We start from the raw sequence: 20,169 nt of genomic DNA, 5'->3' as shown, positions 1-20,169 counted from the left end.
AAATCATTAATAAATATCGTAATCTCATTGTCAGTGTTTAATTATCTCGATCTATTTAATTGATAACTCAACGATTACGAAAACAATGTTATCTCGCGAAACAATTTTTTTTATAGCGCTTAAGGTATTCTGAAATAAAAGAAACAATAGTAAAAAATTTTGTGACATCGCACAAGAAGGTCAGCGATAGCTTTGCAAAAGAGCTTAACCAAGTTACTCGCAAAGTGCCGAACACTGTGACGTTACTATGTCGAAACATTCGAAAGTCCGCGTAACTGACGCTATGTTCGCGAACGATTCGCATAATGTCCGAAGTACTCCGCCGGCCAAAGAGGAACGCGAAGAGAGCGCCCTTTACTGCCGCTTACTTTGGAAGTCTTCGTATCCGCTCGTGCATAAATAAAGAATATCCTCAGCCACCCACGACCGTTTCTATCGCGATCTCTTCCTACCTTCAACTTCACCGCCTACCCCAACCGAACCCTCCTACCCCACTGTTCTCTCTCCCTCTCTCTCTCTCTCCTCCTCGACGCCTTAAACTCCTAGTCGAGTCTCGAGTTTCCACCCTCCGGGCGCCCCCGCTCTTAGAAACAATGAGGCTTCCAATCGCATTTGCTATTCCTCGGTTCCATCGTGCGAGCCGAGCCCACATCCTGCTCCTTACCTCTCGTTCCCCTTCCTAAGCTCGCGAAAGCGGTTCGCTTGCGAATCCTTTTACATTTTTATAAAGCAGCTTAATTCGCTGCCAAGATGAAATGGCACACTCGGCACTCGCACGTGGAATCGCGTCGCGCGGAACAGGACGAGGAAATTGGGAAGAAATGATGAGGAAGAGAGTCTCCTTTAACAAATTTGACCTCGATAAGAGATTTCGTAGATTTGATTGCTCGTGTATATTGCATGGCATCCTCTTGTCAGCGATACTGATCGCGAGTAACCAAATATATAAGTACAATTGTGTCAAGATCTACTTGAGGCTTGGAGATCGGATAACAACTTTTATATTTGATGGATGCGTATTTTATCTCAATTGTGCATTTTCAAAAGTTTTAATTTTTCAAAAAATATGCGTTTCTAAAAGTTTTAATTTAAAGTCCATAATTTCTCAACAATACGATGCGCGTATTCAAAAGTTTTAATTTAAAGCTCACCATTTCTCAAGAATAAAATATAATTCAGAAATACGGATAAATAACAAAATTATATTCTTTTAACTTTTAACATATTTTAACAAAGCTCATATGATTTTTTATCTAATAATAATTTCTATAATTATTAACTAATTTCGTGAATTTTTACATTGTTCTCTGAATAGTCAAGCATGAATTTTACTAATTATTTAAGAAAGAGGAAGACATAATAATATTCACAGTGGGTAAACTGTGGGTATGATAAATTATGGCTGATTAAGAATGTAAATTACGGCAAAGCAAAGAGAGAATCATCATTGGAGAATTTATTTCTCGGTAAAGAAATTATTATCGCTATTACGTTGGCGAAGGAACGAATGTATTTTACTAGGGATTAGGCATTTGCTCCGTATCGTTACGAGAGTTTTGCAGCTGTAAAGCTGTACAGCTGTAGTATTAACATTTCGAAAACTTTCGCACACACGTGGAATTTTTGTCCAGCAAGGATCAAATTAAGATCGTTTACACTCTTTGAATTTTTAACACTCAGTAGCAGCTCTGAGTCTCGCACTGTAACTTCATCACAGTAATATTCACCTAAATTTGCCCAAGGTATAAGACTCTCTTATTTATTTGCTTCTCTTGAAACCTAATCTATCATTATTACATTTAATTTTCAATATCACATAATTATGCCTTCGATGCTATCAACGTTAGATAATTATATACTTCAATATTAAACACCATCTACCTTTCGTCTCCTCGTATAGTTCGCCGCGCCTGTACTAAAATGCTGATTAATATTAACCGTGTTACTCTCGCTGTTGTGATTAATACGACGTATCGATCGGCATTATCTCAGCACGTAATTAATTCGAGAACGTACATGGGCTTACCGTAAGAGTTATTATAGTTAGAGAGTCTCGTGTCTAGGTCGTTTCTGATCGATGCATCACGCTTACAGGCACTTTACATATATTTTACAGCCACGATAGTTATCGCGATCGAATCAGAAATCAACATATAGATAATTAAACTGTCTTGTTCTATATTCCAAAAAGATAGTATTAATATTCAATTTTGGAAATAATTGTTGGAATCGTTCTAATAGCTCATTTTACATAACACAATTATAAATTCATCAAATAACTCTCTTTTTTCTCTCATATAAAAATGATCATTTAATTTCTTCATAAAGAATATCATTATGATAGTTTACATCATATAGAATTGCACGTTTAGTATAACAGATATACCGCGTCACTTTCGAGTCGGACTTTCGCAAATGTAACACACGCATTCCTCACTCTACCGACAACCGTCAAAGTGCATCTGGCCACTTCCTGTCGGTAGATGTTGGACTACGTCATAACTCGTCGGCTCTCGGAGGCGGTGGCAATGCACCGCGCCGCGCCGCGCCGCGTCGGTTCGGTTCGGCAGTCGCGGTTTTTGAAAGCCCTCTCGACGCAAAACAGACGGCGAGGTTGCACACGAGGTCCAGGCTATCCGCAACCGACAGCGCAGTAGAGACTGCGGTTACCAAACCGCAAGCTACTACCGCTCTAACGGTGGCGAAGGGTCGGCAGGGGACCAACGGTCCGGCCGGAGCCGAGGCGCGCACCGGCGATGCTGTAAACCCTCTAACGAGCTTACTTCCCCGTAATATCTGAGCGTTTTAGTTCAACCCCGGAGCGCGCCAAAGATAAATTCGTTTACGATTAATTCCTGGCCCCGACGCGCCGGGCCAGGAATTTTCGGGACGTCGAAAGCGCGATTTTCGCAACGCGCAACGAAATTGGAAGGTCGTACCTTTTCCGAGCGCGCTCCCTCGGCAAATTACGCGGCCGTGTTTTTTGCGTATCTACGTCTCTTTGCGAGGGATATTACAGTCCAGCGATGGATTAATTTAAGCATGAAGACAAACGCGCGCTGTACTCTCGCTCGTCTAACACTTTTGGAAAATTAGCGGCGAGTATATGTCACGCAGATTACGAGATATTTAATAACAGACACGAATAGCTCGGCTGGAACAGACATAACAAAAATCCTTTGAAAATCGATAAAAACGATAAGAACAGCACGACATTCGTGCATCGATTCGTTTAAACGCTCTGACTTATGTTCCCCCACGGCCGTGGAAATTAACCGTAGAATATTTACAGAGTGGTTTCACCTATGTCCTCTTCTTCTTTTCTCGCGCGACATTCATCTAAGTACGCACTTCGTCGAGCTTCCTCTCGGCTTCTCACATAGGCATGCGTGTGTCCATGCGTGCGTAAGCCATATAGTATCAACTCGGGTTCACGATCTCTCGCCGAGGAAAAAAAAGGAGCTCCTTTACCCTCGCACACTTACTACGCCTGTCGTCGTCGATTGTAATAAAACGGGGAAAAGTGACTCCGGGTAGCGGAGGAAGCGAAACGGAAAGGACGAAAAGGGGGATCGGAGAGAGTGGGCCGAGGTTGCCGGGCAAGGAACGCAATCGAGCGGGATTAAACCTTCTCGATTGCTTCCAACTTCGCGCGAGTTTTCTCCCTTTTCTCGCTCCGATCCCGCCTCGTGTCCCCGCCCCGCGTTTCGTTGCGGTGAAAAGACGGCCGACGATGGTGTGCGGGGTCGAGCCGATTCCAGCCGATTCCATCTATCCCCGATGCTCCTCGGGGTTAATTGGACATTTTTTATTGTCAATTTGTGATTGAGATCGCCGGGGTCTTTGTCGCCTCGAGGTGGGAATAACGGTGAGGTAGAGGGGCAAGGGAGTAGAAGCGATCCTGAAATGGCGCTTTGTCGGCGAGCTCGCATTAGGCCACCCTTTGTACCTTATTGAGGACTACGGATATAGTCGCTCGTCTTGGGAAAGCCGTTTTGCGCCGATTGTTCAGGAAGACCGCAAAACGAAATTTTCTACGATATCGTCTCGCATTGTTGATGTGGGAACAGTCGTTAGTTCAATGATTACCACAAGTATATATAATATCTCAACAGTAACTCAAGCCATTGTTCTCTCGTTCATTTCAAAGAAACACATAAGGTTCATAATGATGAAATAAATATGGAATAATAAATACGAATTGTCAATCAGAAAATTAGCTTGAAAATCAGAATTTATAAAATAAGTATTGAAGTTCGTACAAATCTTTCAATAATTCGAAGCTCGAGGTACGACATGAACAAGAAATCGCAAACGAGGCGAGAAACATCCAGAGGATGAAGATATAACGTTGAAGGCAGTAAGAAACGGAGGATGAGGGGTGAGGGATGCAGAAGTGCGCGCGCTTTGCTACTCTCACCGGTGCATCGCAAACAGACGGCGAGCGAAAGACGAAAGATGAGCGATGAAAGGCAGCGGGACAGGACCCCCCGCTAAATCGGAGCGCGGACTCTCTGTGCGCGCTCGCGCCCCGGAAAAAGCTCTGAAATATTAAACGCGCAATTACCAGGCCTATTCAGGGGGATGCATCACGCAACGCGACACGCGCGTATTCGCGGCGCATATAAAAGGAGACGGAGGGACGAAGAACGCGAAACGGACAAAGGCAGGGGAAAGAGACGCGAGGACGCGTGCGGAGACACAGGCTACATTCCTTCTCTTTTACCGCGTTTCGATTCAGCACGGTGATAAAAACGCGCCGGGCGAAGAGCTTTCGAGCTTTCGAGCTAGACATGGAACTCGCATGGCGGAAAAAAAACGACGCATGATGCGCAGAGTTATCCTCCGTCCTCGCCCCCCCCCCCCCTCTCTCTCACTCTCTCTCTCTCTACCTCTATCTCTTTCTCTCTCTCTTTCTCTCGCTATCTGTGTCGAGTCGCGTCATTGTTTCCGCTTCTCGATTCACCGAAGCCCATTGCGAGTCGTCATTAAAATCGACGCTGTTAAGTGTATTAGACACGGTTGCTATCGGGTGACGTCAAAGAGTTCTTGAAAATTGCAACATTTCGCCTACTCTTTGGTTGTCTGGAGAACTTAATTGTTATGCTATAATGGGTTATACGTGAGGTACATGTATTTCTACACTAATTTCATCTCGACATCGATCAAGCTTTGCTCCGAACTTTCGCGTGAAATTATTCAATACGCCAACACGTAGTATATACGATATATAATTATAAAATTTATATTAATAATTATCAAGTTTGCATTATTTGTAAAAAATATATTTTCTTGTCGTGAAAGATAATCCTTATAAAAAGATCGTTGAGAGGTTTAATTATCGCTTCTCCACGATGCTCATTGATTCTCTCGCTGTGTTTGCTTCATGAATATCTGTTATCATAGAAACTCCATATTTGGACAGTGTGTGTATTGAGAGAGTAATCAGTATAATAGTGTCAATAATAATATTAATTGCAAGTTTAAATATTTTAGCATTTATTTCTATATCGATGAAAACATCTTTTCTTTTGAGTATATTCAAAATTGTTTTAGATAAATTTTACAAGATGTTCTTATTACAACCTTTATTGATAAAGAAAAATTATAAATGATATCTTATAAATCTATGAATCAATGAAAAAAATTAAATGAAAAATAAAAAATGTTAAAGAATAAGTGGCGTGCGTAAAGCGCGTGGTATTCTAATTAAAATAAATATCAAAAAACTAATCTTGAATGAGCAAGAAGTTAATTATGTATATAGCTTTTATGACAGTAAATATTTACTGTTCTCTAGGCTAAAAAAACCTATGTGAAATTACGGAATTGCATAAAAACTCTAATCCAGAGAAGAAGCAAGAAGTGATAAGAATCGACAGGGTAATGTATGAAAATCTATTTCGTAACATTTCGTAAACTCCGCTTCCTGTTCCTCGGGAATCTAACTTTTATTGCGGAAATCAAATGCCGGTTTCGAGGTAGCGTTATCGCTAGCGTATTTCCTACATTACGTAGCTTCCGGAACACCCGTTACATACGTGTATGCATACGCGCATAAGACAGAGGAGACGAGAGGTCGACGGCGCATCACGTATAGCTATACATTATCTAGCAGTCATTTCGGTGGCATCATGGCGTGGTCGTCCGGAGTTTACGGGCTGCTCCATCACGGAGCTTAGCTTATCTCAATGTGGCACAACATATCTGAGGCTTCCGTCTCCCGTCGGCAGGAAAACTACTGTCGGCTGCGACAGGTGGTGGATTCGGAGCAATTCGCGGTCAAAGTATACGCGGGCGTAGCCGTGCGCGGTCGCTCGTTTTAGGAAGTTTCCTCGAAGATTAACTCGGCGATTTATCGCGAAGGGAGGGTACAATCGGACGGGTGTAACTTCGGAAGCCGATCATTACCGCGGCTGTCGCTGCAGTCATTTCGCTCGTTTGTAACTCGGACACTGCGACCGAACTAATTATTCTCCCTGATTTTAGCGAAATATTTCCCAGTACGAATGACGATATGAACACCTGGACGAAACACCGTGTACATACATATGATGTCATCTTGGTAATTAGGAAATAAATATTGAACTGGCGTTACGGTAGCACATTAATTCTGAATTAGCAAAATTACGTCAATATTTTGGAAGCGATATTGCAAAGATAAAGCGAAGCCAGTGTTAACTAATATGTTTTAGTATTAATATCCAAATGTAGAATTGCACGCTTTCTAGTGATGATGGTAAATCGATACTAATACTAACATAGTATACTCTGTGGTATTGAAAATAAAATTGCTTTATGGATAGTAACCATATATACAGAAGTATATTATACTAATAGTGACAAAAGTGATAGTCTTCGTATCCCAACCCCGTGACCCTGGAGCGACATATCTTTTTTTTTTTTTGTTCCCTGGCAATACATAAGCTGGGGAACTCCCCCTGGGAAGCTCTGCAATCATAAACGCACTCGGATAGCACGAATAGCGTGAACAATCCCTGCTCGAGACTCGGACGGGCCTTCGGGACGAGGAACGACATTGCACGGAGAGTAGAGACGCCACTTACGCCGCGCAAACATTCCACCTCCGGTTCACGTCATCCCTCTTTCTCCGTGTTTTTCTCGTCCATATAGCCGGAAGACCAGCGAGCGAAGAGGAAAGTAGGCGCGTCAAAGCGGCGGAAGGAGAGATGGCTTCGCCGGAAGGTTAGATCGGGAACGAGGGGGCGACTCCTCGGGGTCAGTCTGTGTCCACAAGATGCTGTGGGGATGCAGGAGAGGGCGTCGTACGGTACACAATCGCCATAACCGACGAAGCCGCCACACTGAATGACCCAAGCGTGTATAAAATGCATGGGATTTCACTCTAATGCCGACCAGGGAGTTTGCCCGGGAGCATATTTAGCTTCACGCAGATGTATGTAACAGGTCTCTTTTGAGCCGAGGGACGAGATGGGGGCGAGACTGGCCAAAGGATGTGCACACATCTGTAATCCTTGCTCCGGTCGGAATTACGAATAGGCCTCATGGGAGAATCCCCAATGACGTCGGTCAATCCCTTAACGATCCCGTTGACGACTCTTATGTCACTTTTACGTACAGGACGTCGTGACACGAATTCTGCAAAATTGCGGATACTGTTTCTTGTTTTTTCAACATCATATTTAATGGTTAGTGCTAACCATTTGAACTTTGAGAATCATATTCCTTTCATGTATTCATTGCATGTTCTGGAGACTACGGTTTTTTACTCTTAAAATTTTGCAATTCTTCATTCTTTCATTACCTCAAACTGATTAAGTTTCCTGAAATGACCTTCTGCGTAGCGTATAATTGGAGCATAGCATAATCTTCAATTATGAAGAAATATAACCAAAAATTTTCTCTGCAATTTACATTAAATTGCAATGATATTGCTGTAAAATTTTCTTCACCTCCAAGAGGAAATTAAAAAAAGTTATAGCAATCAACTGTGAGAGCTTATAACATACGCTTTAATTTAAATATTCATGAAATTTGCTGATTACTGGATTTATATACTAGACGTTTGTAACATTTATTTCCTATATAATACTACAAAGTTAATTTTTAATTGATTAGACTTATATCCTCAAAAGGGCTGCAACATTAAAATAATAAAAATATAAAAATAAAACTACTAAGAGAATTATAAATGTATGTAATAAACAAATTTATTTAAAAAATTACATGAAGCGTTTTGATTTACAAATCAAATCCTCTTCAAAACGTATGTTTTTTAAATAAATTTATTTATTTTGCACATTTATATGCAATGTTTCATCATCTTCGTTTTTACATTTTTGATTAATTTTTGAATTTTTCTAACGTTATTAATATCAAAATAATATTATTTTAGCAAACCCATAGCATAGAGTTAAAATCAAAATATAATCATACTAGAATATTTTTATCTCAACTAAGCATATAACGTTTACGATCTAATTTATAAACTGTATCTTTATTTTTATTTATTCTTTCACATATACATTTTCTTCGATTATTCTTTCGAACTTTGTATTGTAACTTTAAATCGTAAATGTAGTTGAGAACAGTTTTCAATAATTTAGGAAAAAGGATACCGTTTCGCGATATTCTGAAAAGTTACTTCCCCAACGTGTAAATTCCAGGATCCGGATTGCACGTGCATGCTCGTCGGAGAGGAAGACAGAACGACAAGCCGGAGGGTTTCGCAAGGCAAAGTCAAACAAATCATATAAGATAACATTAAGGCACGAAGGAGGCGGAGGAGGCTGTGGTGCGATCGGGGGTTGCCGAGAATCGACGATATACTTGGCACCCCGTTCAATTCGAGTGGGTGGATATCTCTTACTCAACGAAGAAAACAAAACGAGTTTGTGAAAATAGGAGTGCGCGGTACGACTATGAGGGCACGTAGGTAGAGACGTCACTGTGGTGGACGAAGGGGGACAAGAGAGAGAGAGAGAGAGAGAGAGAGAGAGAGAGAGAGAGAGAGATAAAGAAGGGAAAGCTGAACACCCTGGGGAGCCAACAGCTCGTTACGCGAGACATGGTGCAACTATCCCAGCTTTCCCACTCTCTTTTTCTAGATTTTCCCTTCCTTTCGCGCATCTACTTTTCTTTCTTTCTCTCTTCATTCTCTTTCTCTTTCTTTTCCTCCATTTTTATCCTTATTCGTCTCCATCAACATTTCTCTTTCTTTTTTGCTTTCTCTATCTCTTCCTACCTCTTCTTTGCATCTCTATTTCTTCTTTCTTCCGCGGTACCTCTCGAGCTTGCAATGGTTGGAGTAATATTCTCTCGCATACATACATACATCGCCCGTGTGTCTTGTACGTACCTATTACTACTCAGTAACAAGTGGGTATTATACCGGGGATTGGCGATGCCATTACTGTCCCGAACAGTCACCCGTTCCGACAAACGGGACGACATCGCGCCATCGATGGCCAGCGCGGTTTATGCGTCGCACTAGTTGCCGTCCCTTATCCCCGGGTTTGCTATAGTTTTCCAGATCGCGGTTACGCGGTTACGGGTTATTGCGTTGTACTATCGCCGAACTTCGATCTTTCCTTTGCCAAACTAAATTATGTGATAGCTCAATCCTTTGCAATTGCACTGTGAACGCTGTGTTCATGAATGAGATCGATTATGCAAATTGCATCAAGAAGATACATTTTTAAAATGCATTTTGTCTACGTGTACGTTATTATAAAATTTATATCTTAAAATTTTAATGTTATTTGTCATATCGGAATTTGTTATCATATATTAACTTTTCGTATTAAAAAATATTTTTAAACCGTCAAAATCCAAATATTAATTAATTTACAAAAGACTTTCTCTTTGCAAAATTATTTCAAGTGTCTAAAATTTCTAAATGTAAATTGGCAAAATGGTTTACTTAATTTTAATTAATAATGTAATGTCATAAATAAATGATTTTAATATCCTTTCCTTCAGCGATCTTCTTTTCTATAAGTGACATTTACCTGATTTGAACTAGACTGTTTCCTGCACTGATCGAATAATATATCCTTGATTAAAAATGAATCTTCAGTAGCAACAAGCAAGTTTCTACCTCCCATTCGTTTCTTTGACTACAAAACTTCCAGAGAATTATCTGAGTACGCCTCGCATTTTCCCAAAAAGCGGTAAAATCCTTACCAGGGTCTTTTTTCGTGCGTTCACCGTAAAAGAGCGTAGCAAAGGAATGGAGCAAAGGAACGGCGTAAAGAGGGAAAGACGGGCAGGAGGGGGAAAGGGGGGGGGCCTCGGTAATGACTGTCGCTACTTTTCCGCCGTGTCGGAAGCGCATTGCACCATTTCCGTCAGACCGGAAGTGCGGTAACAAAGCGCTTCCGGCATGCGGTCTCAAGAAGGTTGTTACGACGAACGCGGGAGTACTCGGTGACATTTCAATGAACTTTGCGGCGAGTACCGTTCTCCTCCTAAAGTTCAGCGGGTCTAACGTGCGTTTCGGGTGTTGACGAACCGGCGGTATTAAGTGTCCTATTATACGTCCTCGCGAGCGATATTAACTTGACTCCCGACCACCGAAGCGACCGATATACCACCGAACGCATAGTGTAGTCGCAAACTACATAAAATCGCAAACTATTAACCTCATTTCTTATAACAAAAAGAACATTCGTCAGTTGAACGTACTTCGAGTACTTAAGATCGAACACGCTCGTTTCCGCGTCACGCATTTCGCTCGACGCAACGTATACGTTACAGATCACGCAAAGTCTAAGTTCACATTCAGATCTCTAAATTCAAGAAAATGATAAATACAAATTCTATTTTATTGAATTAGATATTTGCATAAGGAATATTAATTCGTACAAGAAATAAAGCACATAAATTACATAATTACCTAATAAAACACATAAATTTTTGTTCTATATTTGCAACATATTGCCGTGTCATGCAAAACACTTGCGAATAGGAAATAATTTACTGGCATTGTTTCCGATCTCAAAGTGTATCTGGGTGCAACTTATTCAAACCTTTGCAGCGCGAAGACGTGAAATAAAAACGAAGTCTGGGAAAAAGCCGACGTTATTTTATGAAAATTACATCTCTCGTTTCACACATCGTCTTCCAAAAAGATGAAGGCGTTTATGTTGGATTCGTCGGATTATACACATTACACAATACCAGACGTGTTATTTCGTGTACCAAGCATTTGCATGTCAGCTTGCATGATCTGTAAGATAAGTTTTATATTCCAACAAATTTGAGAAACTGATAGTACCAATTCAAGAAACTTCGATTATTTGTTGTCTATTCGAAGTTACCCATTGGATCATGTTGCGAGAAATCACATTATCCGATCGGTACTAAAAAGATATTCTTATTATTCGTGATCCAGGTTTTAAATTCAAGTTTCTTTTAACTCCAATAAATCTATTTCATTACTTTATCCATGAATTTTATTCATGAATTTTATTGCAATGTTTATTAGATCATTTTATAAGATACAACATTGATTTATTTGGTAAAACTTTAAATTATAAAAGAAAAAGATATTGTGACAATCAAATTAATTTTGCATTCTAAAGTAAAAATGAACTTAGAATTAGTGGAGAAATTAATCACAAATAACAAATAAAAAATATATAGGTCATTGTCTCGGATATTAAATCGTCTTGAGGCCTTGTCTATGTCGGGAAGTTATCTCTATCTTATATTTCTTCCGAGAATATTTTATTTCTCGCAGCCAAAGTTCCGAAGTTGGGATTCGAAATTTTGGCACTGAAACATTCTGCGTTTGTGATAGATGAGATTTAGTTGGAACTTCCAAGCAAGGTTGTCATACGCAACATAAAAGTGACGTTTGTCCTGATTTCAAGTCTGTACCAAAACGACCGTTCTATTTCTCACAATTCAAGATTTGTTTTTCCCGATTTCTGGCAAATGTTTTTCAGTTCCGAGATTGCTAGACACCTTTCCTAGATTGTCGAGATGCGTGATTACTGGTCGCATTCGTGCGTCGCAATTTCGGCTATACGCGCGTCGTAAATTATGTTCCTTCGGATTTTGCCATCGAAATAAAACGCTAGAAGGGTGGTCAGGAAAGAGGGGTTGAGTGAACGGGCTGAGAGGGTGGCGCGCACGCGTTGTAAAAATGCGATGGTAGGCAAAGCTGGGAAAATAGCATCGGAAAAGATACAGAGTACGATGAATAGCCGCAACAGAGAGAGAGAGAGAGAGAGAGAGAGAGAGAGAGAGAGAGAGAGAGAGAAAGAGGGGGGGGATAGAAAAGAGAAAAGGTATAATTAAAATTAGCGCAATTCAGTCACTCGCCGGTAATTCGCATGCATTTATATTATTAAGTCGCACAAATTTCTCTCGTCACTTTACCATTGTCGCTTTTGTATGCGTGCATTCGTACAACCTTTCTGTCGTGTTTGTCCTATCGACTATTTCACGTTTTCCATATTATGCCTCTCTCGTGTTTCTTCAGCGGCGACCGAACGTCGTTTCGTTGCTGCAATTATCGTCGCCAGGGCAAGGAAATAATCTCGGGTTTCGAAGCGAATTACGTTTAATTGCTCTTATTGCTAGGGCCAGTCGGCTTTATTATTTCCTCTTCAATCACGCACTCCGAACGCGCCGTCATTTGACTTTTTAAGCTGTCCCTCCCGTCCTACCACTGCCCTGCCGACGTCGACGCGTTTCCACATCCGTGGTTTTTCTACGCGCGACAAAAACACCGCGTTCCAAATGAACGTGGCGCGCGAGCCCGGTTACGAGTAATTCTCGTTAACCCGCTATTTCACTCTGCTACGCCGTCGGCCGAAAGGATTGGTATTATAAACGTCAGCGTCAACTCGTTCGCAAATGGATGAACCATTTCAATTCTTCGCGTTAGAATCACTTCCGATAAAGTTTGCATCCCTAATAGTGATTTTCAGCGTTTAGAAGATTAAACTTAGTACCAGAAACGATACTTTGGCATATAATTTCCCTCAATAGCGTTGATTATTTCGTAATATAGTCTTGCTGATATTTTTAACGTAATGTTCAGTCGTTATTCGTTATACATCGTTTTTTGTGTGAGCAATTAATTACACTATCCATCACCATTTTGAAAACAAAATCGTCGTTTTTGATCTCTGAAAGTAAATAAGTTTTCTTACCTTTGGATGTGTTCTCCTAGGAAATGCTACCTTTGGGTCGATCTGAAACAAAAAGAAATCGAACATCCAATCATCTTATTTGAAACTTAATTTATACACAAAAATAATGTAAAGCATCGTATAAAAATTTACATGTAGTAACTTGTTTAAGTTTTTTTAATGATAAATCTCAAACTGCCTCAAAAGTCCCGAGTTCCGTCCTGGCGAGGATATAACCACGAAAAGAACATTACGCGCCACAAGCGAATTCAAACTCGGAGACAAATCTTATTCGCCTGCAAGTTTCGCGGAGGGTAAAGAGAAGAAACAAATATGAAAATACGTATTATACGCGAGCGCAGTGGGAAAACGCGAAAGAGGGAGGAAACAAGAATGAACGAATGAGGGGGGAAACTCTCGCCGGGCTGTTTTCCCAGTTGAAATCCCCATTACAATTAATTACGTAATAATAAAGAGTAGGTATTCAAGAACTCCAAATCGACTAACCGGAACCTGGACTATTGCCGCCACCACCGCCTCTTTTCACTTCGCAGACGATCCCGAGGGGAATGAACGGGCCGACTAAGTTGAACGTAACGTAACCTTATGTTTCACGTTTCGTGTAAAAAGGGTGAAACCTGAATGCCCCACGAAACCATAGAACTTCTAGTGCGACAACCGCGTACATTTCCGACGCAGCTGATTGGTCCAGTTTATAATGCACCTTTTTGTTTCCCGATTCTCTGAGAGTGGTAGTTTCTTGTTAATTATTAAAGTTTACAAAATAAATGTACTCGCTGATTAATAAATATGTACTGCATTATATTTATATTGTCGATTTAATATGTTACATTATATTGTTAACATTACATTGTGCGCGCGTCACTATGCGTTGGACTTGCATTATTTACAGTATGTACTATGAGATAAACAACATCATGAATATTAAGCTTATGGAAAGCCGTCGGAGTATTTATTGTTAATATTAGAATTTGTTGGAAATACCATCTTGCTACTTAAACGCGGTGAAAGGATCAGCTGATTCCGCCAGTTGTTCTAATGCTAAATGAAATAACATCTTTGTCCTCCCTCCTCTCTTTCCCTCCCTCTCTCTCTTTCCCTCCCCCCTCTCTCTCTCTCTCTCTCTCTCTCTCTTTCTCTCTCTCTCTCTCTGCATTCTCGGTGCATTCAGTGCTAAACGTGACTATTTAGTTTTGAATTTTGCTATGCTATGTTACCACTGTTCTGTTGACTAGGAAACTATTTCGAGTAGAGAGTTGTAATAATGGTTCTTCACAAATGTAAAATATGTTTACAAAAGAAAAAAAATATATGTACAATGTTACACGTTCTTTAAAAAAATTAAAATAAATTTCAAGAAATATCTCAGAAATATGAGTAATTTTATGTTATCAATACATTATTAGCACAAATTATTTTTTATTGTTTATCTAAGATTTTATTACACAAGCCATGTAAATAAAACCAAGCCAAGTAAATTGAACGTTCTACATAACACGACTATTCCACAGCCACGTGATAGCGCTCCCCAGAAATTCCCAAAATAGTGCTACCCACCACTATTACTCTCACAATAAAATCTTGATTCCATTCTACATCACTACGCTTTCGCGAGATAACGATCGCAATCTCGAATTATATTATTAGGTCGGCGCGTGGCTTCCGGCGCGCTTTCGCAATTAGCTTTGAAAGCGTTATTGGCACACCATTAAAAAAAAAAAAGAAGTATATTCTATACAAACCGAGGGAACGAGTTTTACTCTTCTCTAGCACCAGGCTTTCTCGTAACAGAGAGCGACCGACACCCCAGGCGGTGGAAGCCACGAACGTGGTAATGACAAGCAAGGGAACCCGCCGTCGCCATCACCACCACCAGGCACCGTCACCATCATCATCCACCCCGACGCAATGCGGTGGTTCTCTCTCTATCTCTCTTCCCGCACTCGGGAACCACTCCCGTTTGCATAATCCCCTACGGCGAAGTTCACACCGGTCGCTCGTACGCTCGCGGACAGAAGAGGTGTCGTCGTCGTCGTCGTCGTCGTCGTCGTCGTCGTCGTCGTCGTCGTCGTCGTCGTCGTCGTCACCGTCGTCGTCGTCGTAGTCATCGTCGTCGACAACGGCAGGAGACGAGAGACGAGAGAAAGTCTTCCCATCGTTCTTTCACTTTGGTAATACCTCTTCTTCTGATCTCGCCTTCCGATAAGGGAAGAGCAGGCGGGGATGAAGGAAATGCCTCTCAAAACTTTGCTACTGCACCCGCAGGAGCTATTTGCAACGGATTTCGCTGTACACGTCGTACGTCGGATACGAAGTTGCGAGCTATGACTATGCTTTAGATATATATACTGAGAAACTGGAACAACCGATGACATGCCTGTCTCATAGATGCAAATAGACAAGATGAGAAAAATTTTAATGTTATAGTCATTAAAAATTTATCTTGTAATATTAAATAAATTATTACTGTTTCTGCAAAGAATTTCTTTCTCTTTTAAAGGATTTTAATGTTTAAATAAATTACTTTAATCCATTTATTATAATTACTTTAATCCATTTAATGGCAGTTTCGAATTAATTTCAATATGTTTGTATATTTTAGATATATTTTTATAATATAAATTTATGAATAAAATAGAATTGTAATTTCGAGATCTTCGCACTGTGTGTAATTCAAATTGCGTTGCAAAATTGTAACGAATACCAAGGAAATGCTATCTGCCTTTTCGTAATCACTTTTCTCTATCTGATATAATAAACGTTGTCAACGAGACGCAATTCGTGATCGTCGATCAACGTGAGATTCTTCGTTGTCCCATTCATTCGATTCGTCTCACTGTACGTGGTTTCGCGAGGGCAGAGAGTTGGTAACGAGGAGATAGAAAACGAAACGAAGAATGAGTGAGACAGAGAGAAATCTAGGCATGCGAAGATTGGTGAGAGAAGGAGAACGCTGCCGGGAACGAAGAGGTAGCATTACCGAGAAAAATCGAGAGGCTCGAAGCCATTTTCGCAAACATAACCCAGTTACCCGATATCTCGCGAAATGATCGGCCGCCAACCGTCGTCGTCGTCGTCGTCGTTCTCGTCGTCATCGTCGTCGTCGTTGTCGACGACGATAGAAATTCAATCTGGTTGGCACGCCTGGAAATTGGAAGAGCCACCTACCCTTGGATGCTTCTACCCTGAAGGGGCGCGGTAGAAAGGAGAGCCTCGAGTCGGATCGGGAGCATTTGGAAAAGTAATTCACGACGCCATTCTTCGCGATCCCCTCCCCCCCCCCCGTTCACCTCCTCCGTCGTGTCCCGCCGCCACCCCCGTCGCGACTGTAAGCGGTGGTCTCGCACCGAAACCTCAATCCATCCTCTCTTCCCCGCCCCATTTCTCCCAGAGCGAACTGCATCCGCGGATAACGCGAACGAGAAATTTCACAAGCGAACTCGCGCTAATTCCGTAGGAATTCGAATGCTGGTTAAACTGTTATACGAGATATGTGGCCGCGCGCCCGTACCAAAGACAGAAGAGACGCGGAAATAGCCGGGGAAGCCATATAATGTTAAAGTTTCAATTATAACGCCGAGAACGAACGACTTGCGGCTCGAATTACGAAGGGGTGCACCAAATTCCGAAGCAGCGGAACACGCGAACCGCGAACCGTTTGAAAACGACGAAATTTATTTCTGAAATTCTATTAATAGGCTTTTAGATGCAATAATAACGACGATAATGTCCCTGACAACATCTTCGAATAGAATTCGAATAGTTGTAATCGTTATTATTTATGACACAATGATGACAAAAATGATGGATTTAATAAAAGTATTAGAAAGTTTCAAAAACATATCATTCTTTTTTTAATTATTCCATCAGTTATTAAATGTTTTTTATAACAACAAATCCGCGTATTTATCAGCAGCGTAATTTTTATTTCTACGGTGCGGCTTTTCCGTCGGCTCGTTAGTTGTTTAAACAGAGAGCGCTTATAATTTATTTCTATCTCGAATTTCCGTCTCCGTTCGGACAACATCAAACTCGCGTAGAGAGGCGGCCGGTCTCGTCACCGATAGAGACAACGGGAAATTCATCGGCGATGTCATATTTGGCGATGTGCGGGGTTTTGGAGACGAGAATTATTATTAAATTTCAGAGAGAGACCGCCGATTCGTTTCCATCCTCAATGTCGGTGATGACGGTAACGGTGCGATAGCGTTTGCCTCAAATACCCGGTTAATTCGCTCGGCAAATTAAAGGCAAATACGCGACCGCGATTTTGCAACTGATCATTTCCATCGTGCCGGACCTGCCATCGCTTTTTCCCGTTTCCTTTCCATTATCTCGTCGTTGTAAGATCTTATCTAAGTGCATCCACGAGGAAGAAGAACTTGGTTCCCTCTGGATTTGTTAACTTTCAACAATGTTCATTGAAAGATAAATTGTTCTTGCAATTGTATTAAGCTTCAAATATACTTTTAAAAAAAACGTTAATCTTTTGTTAGAAAACATTTACAGTTATGTATCTTCATTTCTATTATCTTTATACTTTTTCTAATAAAAATTGATAAAAATTAACGAAAATTATGGAAAAATCTGTGATATTGCTGGATTTTAATTTATGAACGTTCTTCTTGAGCCATGCGTTCATCTCGCGTTACTAAGGCCTTTGAACAAAATGACGGGCTTTGTTCAATTCATGCACCTTTTTCCTATTTTCACAATGACAGAACATCGTCGTTTCATTCCTCTCTGCTCTCGTCCATTTCATCCCTTTCCTAGTTTTACACCGTTGATGTGCCGATGAAGAAGTATTTTCTTTGAGTACAATCGTACAAGATATTTCGTTGGACTCATATCTCGTCTGTTAATAATGAAAAATTTTGATAATTCTGTTTTCAAACAGAAGTTATTAAATTACTTTTTCATAAACAGTCATACGTTAGAACGACGTAATGTATTAAGCAGAATTTTAATAATATTTTTAGCATAAAATATCCTACGTTCAATCTAAAAATCGAGAAATATCTTTCGAATCGAAGGCTAAAACTTCCATATTTATTTGTGCGTTCGAATGATTTCTTCTTACGTATTATCCATTCATTAAAAGAATTTTTACGCATGGGTATTGAAGCGTAAGCATTATATTTTTTAATTTATTATTTTTGCGATTATTATGAAGCTCCTCTGTATAAAAACTTTGCGCCGTACAGTCTCACACAGAAAATGGACAAAAAAGGCTCTGTCGGCAAAGAAAGAGAGAGACTATTATTCTCTTCACACAACTGTGCGGATTGCAAAGCGCAGGAAAGTGCGACTGCGCTATATAGTAGCGGTCAGTTATTACGCGGGACTGAGCGATTGCTTTTAATATTCGCGCCAGCTGCGTACCAAGGTACCCTTCGCGACGTACCCGCCAAGATGTATAGGCCGATAAAAATGGACTACCGCTTCGATCCAACGCACATTACTTTTCGCGCGTGGCGAACACGTCGTTATCGCGATCGAGTCGAGGCGAGGCGAGGCCCGGAAAAACCAAGCACACCAATGGAAATCCGTCTCTCTCTCTCTCTCTCTCTCTTTCGACGAAAGAGGCTCGCTTAATGCGATTTCATCGTTCGGCTACGCGAGTTGGAATTTTTAACGGTACATGTGCGCCATGAGCAAACAAGCCGGTTGCGCTAATGAAGACTAGTTCAAATACATTTTTGTTTTACAATCAAAGAACAAAAATTTGCGTTACGCTAAGTTAAACATTAATCAGCGCTAAACTACATTGATCATACTTAAGCTGAATTTGCTTCATTACTTTAAAAGGGTGAAAAAATCTGCCGAGTTATAGTCATTTTATTTTAAATAAGTTGCATAGGATATTATTCTGCGTTTAAGACTGTTGTGCCTTAAATATTCTACAGATATTTTATTTCAAATTTTCCCGGTGGTAGACGCTTGTATCGTTTCTAGAACATCGAGCTCACGGTTCTTCGGATTTTTAATAATAACGCTTGTCAGTAGTCTTCTCGACAGCGTCACCGACATTCGGCGCCAGCCAATATCGCGGCACGATGTACCCTTTAACGGCTGCCATCTGGATGGCTCTTTACAGCGACAGCAATAGAAAGAGATATGAAAACGAGTAAGTAATGATTAAAAGTTACAGCAAAAGTTATGACACGTATGGTTATCAAAAACTAAGCAAATATAAAGTTATGTCAATGGCGGGATATGAATGCAGAATATATATGTCAGAATTATTTTCGAATAATTCAAAATGTTATTTCACAAAAGAATCTAGTTCTGTCAACTCTCTCAGTTCAGAGAAATATAATATAATATTTAAAATATTTTAAATAGCGTACCTCTAGCTAATAAAATAAAATACTTAAACGAAAATTAATTAAGATATTAAAATATTGAGGCATTAAGAATCTGAGAAATTGTCGTTTATACCATAGGATATATCTGTAATAATAATATATATTAGTCTTTATAGAGAAGTTCAATGATTTCTAACAATAAGAATCTAATGTCCCGGAAAACGCAATGAATACATTTCGATGCTTCAAAATAACAAGACATTGGATTATTTTATGCGAGTCACCGCTGGTCCACTACGATCACCGGGAACTTGATCTCTGGCGAACAATGCAATCCTCCCTGTCGATATTGCGGACATCAGAATCTCGCGAGCCAAGTTATCGAGGGGCCAAGTCGAGTCGGCTATTCCGGAAACGATCTCGAGAAACTCCGTCGCGGCAGTAACAGCAACAGCAACAACGACAGCGACGACAACGAGGACGTTGCTGTCGCGACGAACAGTGACAAAACAATTAAGCAACTCATAACTGCCTGGCACAGCCGCTCTCCGGACACCGTTCTCCGCTCTCCGAGCTTGCGTCAAAGTGTCACGGGCAACGAGATCTACCAGACCGAACCGAAATTGCAACTCGCGAGGGCGTGTAGTGGGCATAATGTCCCTTCGCAAACTCGCGCCGCCGCCGTCGCGGAAGAAGGCACCTCGGGAAATTCA

General features: G+C 40.8%; 1 protein-coding gene across 6 annotated transcripts in view; it reads right to left on the bottom strand.

The window, feature by feature from the left end:
- Positions 1-20,169, bottom strand: part of Rbp6 (RNA-binding protein 6) — a 596,225-nt gene that overhangs the window by 220,837 nt on the left and 355,219 nt on the right. For all 6 annotated transcript variants that reach the window (XM_089079353.1, XM_025218444.2, XM_011639884.2 and 3 more), the window contains one exon: positions 13,149-13,190. In XM_089079353.1, coding sequence (XP_088935479.1) covers positions 13,149-13,190 — 42 coding nt within the window. The remainder of the gene's footprint in view (positions 1-13,148; positions 13,191-20,169) is intronic.

Source organism: Pogonomyrmex barbatus, unplaced genomic scaffold, assembly GCF_055798465.1.
Source record: "Pogonomyrmex barbatus isolate J1 unplaced genomic scaffold, ASM5579846v1 scaffold3, whole genome shotgun sequence".
In the NCBI taxonomy this organism is placed as follows: Eukaryota; Metazoa; Arthropoda; class Insecta; order Hymenoptera; family Formicidae; genus Pogonomyrmex; species Pogonomyrmex barbatus.
This window is presented reverse-complemented; position numbering and strand designations above follow the sequence as displayed.